Raw genomic sequence first — 9,876 nt, forward strand, 5'->3', positions numbered from 1 at the left:
CCTAGCGGAGACAAACTTAATTGCGGTCAGTATTATAGCTGTCGGTGATGCTAGCTGATTCACATAGATATTGAATGTACTATTTTATTATTTTTTTAAAAAAATAAAATAATAATAAGTTAGGTGAGTTTAGTATATATTATTGAAAGTTAAGTACATATAAATAAACTAAATAAATAAAATATATTTATGGGTTTAATTTTGAATAATAAACTTCACTAAATGCTATATAAGTGAAGCGTAGCATGCATCAGGGATCGAGAGAGACGCATGGGGATCTCAGATCGCCCGCTCCTCCTCGACAACCAGAAGGTTGATGCTGTCGGCGGCGATGCCGAAGCTGGAGCGGCTGCGGACTACCCGGCGGTGAGGACCTCGGGAGAGGCGTGGGCGGTGTTCGCGGCGGAGTCGAGGAAGCTGTGGGCGATCGGCGCCCCCATCGCCCTCAACCTTTTCTGTCTCTACGGCTACAACTCCCTCACGCAAGTCTTCGTCGGCCACCTCGGCAACCTAGAGCTCTCCGCCGTCGCCATTACCCTCAATGTCCTCACCAACTTCGCCTTCGGATTCCTCGTATGTATTTTCTTTCCCCTTCTCTTCGCCCCCCTTTTTTCCGTCGCTCCTCTCGCCGGCGAAGCAGACGAAGAATTCGCCGTCGGAGCCAGACAGGAAACACGCTACCAATTCCACCGCGACGATTAGAAAACTTACGGTTACAAACTTTTTTTTTTTGATATTATCTCACCCCAATCTCTTTTGCATTTTTTAAAAAATACATTTTAAATTTATTTTTTTTAAATAAAAATATAGAAAAATAGTTATAAAATTGCAGAAGCATTTTTATAATAAAATATTGTTAGGCATTAAGCTAATCCACTATCGCAGCACTTGACGCAATCTTATTTCACCCCTAAAAGTTTATAAAATATCAATTAGACGAATTTGAAAAGGTCAAGGGGCAAATTAAGAATATCGAAATTATGGAAGGTGGATGTACAATGTGATAATTTTAGGTGCAAAGTGAAATTTTTAGGGCCAAATGTTCGACGAAATGCTTCACTGATGTTGTTGTCCTGTTGTAGCTGGGCATGGGAAGCGCACTGGAAACACTGTGCGGGCAAGCCTTCGGCGCCAGGCAGGTGGCGATGCTCGGTATCTACTTGCAGCGCTCCTGGATCCTCCTCCTCGTCACCGCGCTCATCATCTCCCTGCTCTTCTTCTTCGCCACGCCGGTGCTAGTGCTCATCGGCCAGGATTCCACCATCGCCGCCCTGGCCGGCAAGTTCGCCATCGCCGTCATCCCCCAGGTATTCGCCTCCGCCATCACCTTCCCCTCGCAGAAGTTCCTCCAGGCGCAGAGCAAGGTGGCGGTCCTCGCCGCCATCGGCCTAATCGGCCTCGTCCTCCACGTCGCCATGCTCGCCCTCTTCATCTACGTCTTCGGCTGGGGCCTCGCCGGTGCCGCCGCCGCCTTCGACATCTCCGCCTGGGCCGTCGCGCTGGCGCAGGTCGCATACATCGTCGGCTGGTGCCACGAGGGCTGGACCGGCCTGTCGCGGGCCGCCTTCAGGGATATCTGGGCCTTCCTCAAACTGTCTCTGGCCTCGGCCTTCATGCTCTGCCTCGAGATATGGTACATAGCCATTCTCACCGTGCTCACCGGCCACCTCGACGACGCCGAGATCGCCGTCGGCTCCATTTCCATCTGGTAATCAATAACTAGTCAATCTCCACCAATCTCTAATCGACCAAAACCCCAACTCTAAATCCTTGATTCCACTGCAGCCTGAACATAAATGGCTGGGAAGGTATGATTTTTATCGGCATCAATGCGGCCGTAAGGTACATCACTCACTGAGAAACAGCGATCGATCGGTCGATTAACTGAACTTTTCACGGTGAATGATCAACCGAACTCTGCAGCGTTCGGGTGTCGAACGAGTTGGGAGCAGGGCGGCCGAGGACGACCAAGTACGCGGTCATCGTGATTCTGGTTCAGTCTCTGGCCATCGGCCTCTTCTGCATGGCCGTCGTCTTCGCCACGCGCAACTACTTCAGCCTAATCTTCACCAGCGACAAAGACATGCAACGGGCGGTGGCCAAGATAGCGTATTTGCTCGCCGTCACCATGGTCCTCAACAGCATCCAACCGGTTGTCTCAGGTAAGCATTAGAATGGCAGAAAGCCATGGAATCTGGTGCGACTACTCCGGTGATTCTCGTTTGACGCAGGAGTTGCTGTGGGAGGAGGGTGGCAGGCACTGGTGGCTTACATCAACTTGGGTTGCTACTACATTTTTGGCCTTCCTCTGGGCTTTCTACTGGGGTATTTGCTCAAACTGGGAGTGCAGGTAATGCGAAACTTCTTCCTCTCAAGAAAAATCATAGTTCTTACACTAGTTTTTTTTTTCTAGGGAATTTGGATGGGCATGCTCTCTGGAGTTCTTCTACAGACACTAATTCTTCTGTTCATAGTCTGGAAGACAGATTGGAAGAAAGAGGTAAGAAACAATTATAGCAAAAAGCTCCATCATTGAGACCAGACATTCTTTTAAATGTTCCTATTCATCTTAACATAGTACCATATTCTCGTATGCTTTAGGGGCTTAAGAGATATTTGATAAAATGCTGTATCGAATTCTCATGTTTGTTTTGAAAGAATTTCTCCATTTCTTATGATTTTATAAATATTTTGTAGGCAAGCCAAGCCGAAGAAAGAATTAGGTTGTGGGGAGGGCAACAAGACGATTGATGCAGCAGCTAATTAAGTTTTTCCTCTCAAGATCAAACTATTTATAGCTTTATTTAGTTCGTCAGCAATAAAGCTTCATCGCAACAATAAAGTCTCTGTCTCTAGTGTTATTGATCGATGAGTATATGATGGAAGAATAAATGAATGGAACGAATAGTTTGGCACAAGATCGAAAGACTCTAAGACAAGGTGTATGTTATTGTGCCACAGGCAAAGGTGGTGTATGTTATTGTGCCACAGGCAAAGGTGCCATAAAAAAGAGTGATTTATAGTATGAAAATAGAATTGTCAAATCATCTAGTAACTTAGAATGTATTCGATGAACCGAAAAAATAATCTCACTTAAAAGACAAAATCTTTAAAAAAAGAAGAAGAATTTGGACTTGGAGGACAACAATTTTCTCAACCGGTTTTCCTTTCATGAACACCACAAATTAATATGTCTATGTAATATTTTCTAAAATGTGATATTGTTGGAAAATTGGTTTGATGATCATTAGGGATAATACGATTATTTCGTGAATTGATCGTTATAAATCAATTTCTCGAATAAATAAGAAAATAATATTTAATGAAGGGTTGCTCCAGTATAATCGGACGAAAATTTGATTCACATACGAATAGGATTCATGGATGAACGCTAACTCGAGTATGTGGAACTATTGAAGGATATGAAATTATAATTAATTTCATTGATTAATTAAAAGATTAATAATTATGATATTAATTAATTAATTAATATTTATAATAGATTAAGTACATTACTTAATCATATTAATCAATTAAATTAATCATAATGAAAAGGTTTAAGTGAAATGATTTAAGGGAAAAGACACATCTCATATATTTTCACCTCTTGGAAGAAATCTTTCATCTCTTGAGAGTAATTCTTTATCCTCATAAAATAAACTTCATTCCTTTCACTCAATTCTAACTTAATTCTCAAATTGTGAATTCTCCTCTTGGGTTATATTTTTCACTTCTCTCTTAAGAGTTTCAAGACTTTGAAAATTCAATAGGGCTCGAAAGTTAGAGTACTCTTATTTCGAGACGCAAGTCGTTGTATCTTGGGAGATGATTGTCAATAAACCGTAAGCACCTGGGTAGGACAATATCGTCTTAAGAAAAGAAGCTAGCTTTCACCTCGACCTTAATACTCTTATCCTTAGGGATGAATTTACCCAAAATGGTTGTATCGATATTTGAAGGGATAACTCAACGACCAACAAGATTAGGTCGGTAGCAACGATACCAAGAAAGGTATTTTCTTACCCAAAGGGATACTTCGATAACCGAAAGAGGATGTCAAAAATATAAATGGGACAAGATCCACATCGTCATACCAAACTCTACCGATTAGAGTCATTGATTCATCATCGAGATGACTAACCGGATCCTACTTATTAGATCCCAACATAGAAAATCAATATATCTATATTTTTTTTCCAGGAAAAATATCCAACAGATATTAAAATAAAATTATCCATTTCTGTTTTTTCAGTTGACTTTTATTTGTATTCTATCTCTTTTATTAAATTGGATTTTGAGCAAAGCATTTTAATTCTCTAAAACTTTGTTAAATACTTTTTTATATAACATTTTAAAAGATAGAAATATGCATTTATGGCATTTTAAAAATTGAATTTTATCTTAAATGGTATCTTTCTGAATAAATTGATCAATTGTAATATATATATATATATATATATATATATATATATATATATATATATATATATATATATATATATATATATATCAATTATAATAATTTAATACATCATTTTATAAGATGTGATAATAAATCAAATAATATTTTGATAATCATTTTAATAAGATTTCATATCACCCTATCAAGATCCTCCCCTAAACGATGTTGGGCTAGGCAACCTAATTGGTTCGAAGGAGATTAGTTGGTGAGGTGGTCGGTGGGTAGATTGGTTTGACGAGGCCCATTTAGTTAAATGGACTATGTAATCCGAAAGGATTATATAAGCTAATTAGTCTATTTAATCATAACAAAAAGTGATTATGTTCTTTTCAAATATTCCTCATAATTTGTTCTTTATGTAAAAATAGATAAATTATAAAATCAATTTATAACCGACCGTTAAATAACTAGAGGTGGGAGGAATTTTTTCCTAAGGATATGCTTCAACTGGAAATCTAATTAGTTCGTTCAAGTTAATAATGTCAAGTGTATTGGGATCATCATTACACGGGGGAAATTTTTTCCCAAGGATATGGCTTCAACTAGAAATCTAATTAGTTCGTTCAAGTTAATAATGTTAGGTGTATTGGGATCATCATTACACAGAGGGAGTGGGTATAGGTAGATTTAAACATGATGTTTTTAAATTTTTGAATCGAATAAGTCCTGTAAGTGATTGGTCCAGCTCCACATAAAGCTTCCATAGACCATCATAGTAAATCCAAAAGTACGCGTAACTTCTCGCCCAATAACCAATAAATATTCTTGATTTTTTATCCAAATATCTTGTAATGCACCATAACTAAGAATCAAATTATGAGTACTTTGTTAATCTACCAAATACCTTGTCGTTGCACCATTACCCATACCTTACCTCTACACCATTATCCGCGGGTGTGATGAAATTCTATTGCTATGTAGAAGGGCGGAACCACGTGATGATCTACCGAACTTTAACCCAGGGTTCCATCACGGACGATGTCTAGGAACTGTTGGATTTGCGATGGCCGAAAGGAAAATTTTTAGAGAGGAAAGTAGTCGTGGAAAGGTAGTTTGAAATTTTTTTTCCCCCAATTAGTCAGGTCATAAGATTTCTGGCTCTACCATTGCCTACGTATTTTTGATTTAAAAATTGATCAATTTTTAAAACATTCCAAACATCTCATTTAAGTTACTACACTTGCATAATAATTTTATTAAAATCTATTCCACTGGACTAGATAACGATGTTAACTGAAATTTATCATTTTTTTTTTATTAAAGTCTCTTCCACCATGAATTACATAAACATGCAGTAGATTCTTAAATATAATTCGAATCTCAACTAAGGATGAAAAATCCTAAAAAGCGTGTTTGGTTCAGGGTTATTATGGATAATCTTGGTTATCTGTATACAGTTATCCATGATAACCATGTTTGGTTCAAGGATTTTTTAAATTCTGAAGTTTTTCTCAATTCCTACACGTCATCAAACGTCATCAATTTGGGCATATCACCAGGAATCAGAAAACCTCCATTGCCTTGGTTTTTCCCGATTCCTGAGGTTAAGCAAAAAAATATTCCCAAATTTACCTTTGATCGGAGCGAGCCGAGGTCGTCGATCTGGGCGGTCTCGTATCAACAGCGAGGCAGTGTTGAGGAGGTGGAGCAAGAGCGGGCGGTGGGAGTTGAGCAGGCGGCGCGAGCAGGCATGACTGCCGAAGGTGGCAGCAGGGGGTGGGAGCGAGGGGGTGGCGGCAGGCGGCGGGAGCCGGAGCGGGCGACGGGAGCATGAGCAACGGCGTGAGAGGGAGAGCAGGCGGTGCGAGCAGGCATGACGGTCGGAGACTCGGAGGTGGCAGCGCGGGAGAGGGGGGTGGCGGCAGGCGGCAGGAGCTGGAGCGGGCGGCGGGAGCGTGAGCAACGACATGAGAGGGAGAGCAAGCGGTGCGAGGGGGCAGCGGGAGCGTGAGCGGTGGCGTGAGAGAGAGAGCAGACGGTGCGAGCAGGCATGGCGGCCGGAGGTGGCAGCAGGGGGGCGGGAGAGGGGGGGTGGCGGCAGGCGGCGGGAGCCGGAGCCGGCGACGGGAGCAGGAGTAGGCGCGTGAGCGAGAGAGCAGGCAACGCGAGGGAAGAGGGAGATACAGAGATTTTTTTTTTTAACTTTGTTATTTTAATTAAAACCTTATTAAATTCCGATAAACTGAATATATTTAATTAAAATTTAATTAAATTATATAAAAATTCCCTAAAATAATAATAAAGAATTAAAATGTTATCCAATTTTATTTATATATATCATTATTAATAATCATACTAGGTTATATACTAAAATCTCCAAACAAATAAAGTTTTATTGCATTATCTAAATTAAACCAAACAACATTAGGTTATATTTCATTCCTCATAATCAAGGTTATGTGATTACCTGGTAATTACATAACTAAGATTATACATGATAACTTGAACCAAATACACCCTAAGAATAGGGGAAAGCCGCCCACCTAAATTATTAAAAAAATAACCAAGAAACACACAAAGAACAAAATTAGCCTCACTTATTTAATCTACCAAATCACTATCAATATCACCTTTTCTAAGTCCATTTTGGTTGCTTTTATCCATGATGTTGATTTGTATAAACAAGTCTTTACACATGCGCCACAAGTTGTTGGACTAATTGAAACTATTTTATAAAGATTAATTAATTAAATAAATAAAGTTGATAATAAATTAATGAAAATTTTAGGTCTATTCCATGCGTTGGAGGAAATGAGAGTTTGATGATGTAGAAGGGAATGAGGTCACTTGCAATTGCATCATCATTCACTCTTGTTTTTATGTATATATACTTTGGCCTCATTGGTGCAAGTAGTTATTATAAAAATAAAAACTCCTAGTGCCTAAAATTTTCACCACACGGGATTTAGGGAAGGATCACCATCCTATTCTACTTTTTACAAGAGACAGGTTTAAAATTTGGAATTATTTGAAAGGTAAATTTTACTTTTAATTTTTTAAATGAAGTGCATTTTGACAAAATGAAAAGTAAATAAAGTAAAATAAAATAAAACCATCGTGCTTGTCTGTTATCTTTTATAATTACTTATAAAGTTTACTCGTTGCTTGAATTATTGTAGTTATGATGTGTTTAAATTTGATATTTGCGAACAAGATTTGGACTCGATGAAAGACTTTTATATGATCGTCAAAGTAATTTAGACAAAGTTTTGATGACTACAAATTATCAAATTTTGTCATCTGAAACTCTAAATAGATTTTTCGCACGATCAAATTGGAGAATTTTTTACTGCCAAAACATTTTGATGACAAAATGACTAATTAACTTAATAGATTATTTTATTTGATACAATTTTAAATCTCTAATGTAATATAATTTGGATTATAAAAGTTAATAAATTTTTATAGTTTGGATTACAAAATTAATAATATGTAATTTGGATTACATTTCAATCCAAAAATTTAATATGACAAATATATCTTTAATTCATTTCTTGTATCAATCGGTCATTGCTACTGTCGGTCGCCATCGTCGTTGATCGCCGGTGGCCATCGTCGTTGTCAGTCGCCACCACTACCGTTGACCGCCATCGGCCGGTTGCCCCTCACCATCGTCGAGCGTCGTCCGCTGCCGACGAAAGTCGCAGAATATTTTTATCATTTTATAATAATATGAATTATATTTCTTATAAAAAATAATTGATACCAAACAAAAGAAAATAATCATCCTTATAATCAAATATTACATGTATAATATATAACTCTTGCACCAAATATAGTAATATAATATTATATTATAATACATTACAAATTTAATTATAAGACTTACGTCAATCAACCTATTTTAATCCTATTTTAGTCCAACTTAAAAGAGCAAAATTAAGATTATTTGGTTTTAAGACATCCATATTTTAACACTAAGAGCAAAATCAAAGGATATTACCATATTAGTGCTTTTTTATTTTTGGCAATCCAGTTGTTTAAGTTCATACCATTAATCTTCTTTGATTCACGTATCCACTAATTAAAATTCGAGTACAATTTAAAGTTCACCTCCAATATTTTCATCTTATTTGAAATCTAAATCCTAATTCTTCTTATTTTCTTTTTCGAGGACATGCGTCGATTTAAAATTGACTCATTATCCCATTATAATAAAATTATCACCTTCTAATTAATTAGACATCCGTGAATATAATTATCTAATACTTTTGCCCGATATATAAGATACTTTATAAAATTTATATTTAACCTCAAAATGATTATTTTAGACATTTTCTTTTATCATTGAAATATTTTTGTCAAAACATTTATTACTTTCTAACAGGTCTTACTGTAATACAACCATCAATAGCCTAGAAGACTATTTTTTTTTTTTATCGATAAATATAAATATATTAAATTGAATAATCAACATTACAAGTTTTTCAGTATCAAATTTCATAAAGAGTTCATCAAATATTCATATAATATTTAGATATCTAAATACAATACAAATAAAATATTTTATGACAAAAATTATTCAATTTGATCATTTCAAAACTATATAACCTTAAACGAAGAGTATTATATATATATATATATATATATATATATATATATATATATATATATATATATATATAGATATATATATATATATATATATATATATATATATATATATATATATATATATTTACTTTTTATTTTGATAAATTCCAATGCATTATGAGTAATTTAGATAATATAAATGAAGCTATATTTTAACAAAATTATAAAATTGTTACTATTCTTTAAAAAAAGTTGTATAGACAATTAAAAAAAATACTAGTAATTTAATATGGAATGTAACCACAAATGTAAATATGTAATCGTATTATAATTATTTTGTTAATAATTACTTTTGGATAATGAATTCGGACATGGAAATTCAATGCTAAACATAGCCAAAATCAGAACCTCATATAGCAAAAATTAAAAAATAAGCGAATTATTTTTAATAAAGTGACCAATCAATAATAAGATAATAGAATGCTCTGTCGTCTTCTTAGTTTCTGAGATACGAAAGGATTTAGTCCTAATTTCTGAATTAACGAATAAATTTATGTTAATAAGCGGTTGATATAGAATAGAATGCTTATCCATTTATTTTGATAGGCAATGAAAAATTTCTATTGAATTAAATTAATTATCTTCCAAATTAATAAGGGTAAACAGAATAGTCAATAATAATAATAGAAATTTCCATGTAATTGGTATAATAAATATGAATTACTACTTCAATTGGTAATTTTCAAAAGGTATAAAATATGCTGATCAATCTAAAGACCGAAATATTTTTTATATCCTCTCTGTGGAGCAGGGGACTGTCTCGAAGGGCCGACTGTTTTTCCCTATAATAGAAACATTTTTTATTTTTGTTTCCAATTTAG

At 35.8% G+C, this 9,876-nt stretch overlaps 1 protein-coding gene across 1 annotated transcript; it reads left to right on the plus strand.

The window, feature by feature from the left end:
- The first annotated feature begins 255 nt into the window (after positions 1-255).
- LOC122046799 (protein DETOXIFICATION 34-like) lies at positions 256-2,842 on the plus strand. The gene is made up of 7 exons (XM_042607680.1): positions 256-573; positions 1,083-1,708; positions 1,786-1,842; positions 1,924-2,162; positions 2,232-2,350; positions 2,414-2,500; positions 2,698-2,842. Exons 1-7 carry the CDS (start codon positions 271-273, stop codon positions 2,749-2,751), a joined length of 1,485 nt encoding a protein of 494 aa, XP_042463614.1. The 5' UTR covers positions 256-270; the 3' UTR covers positions 2,752-2,842.
- Positions 2,843-9,876: the final 7,034 nt, after the last annotated feature.

This window comes from Zingiber officinale, chromosome 2B (genome assembly GCF_018446385.1).
Source record: "Zingiber officinale cultivar Zhangliang chromosome 2B, Zo_v1.1, whole genome shotgun sequence".
Taxonomy (NCBI): domain Eukaryota; kingdom Viridiplantae; phylum Streptophyta; class Magnoliopsida; order Zingiberales; family Zingiberaceae; genus Zingiber; species Zingiber officinale.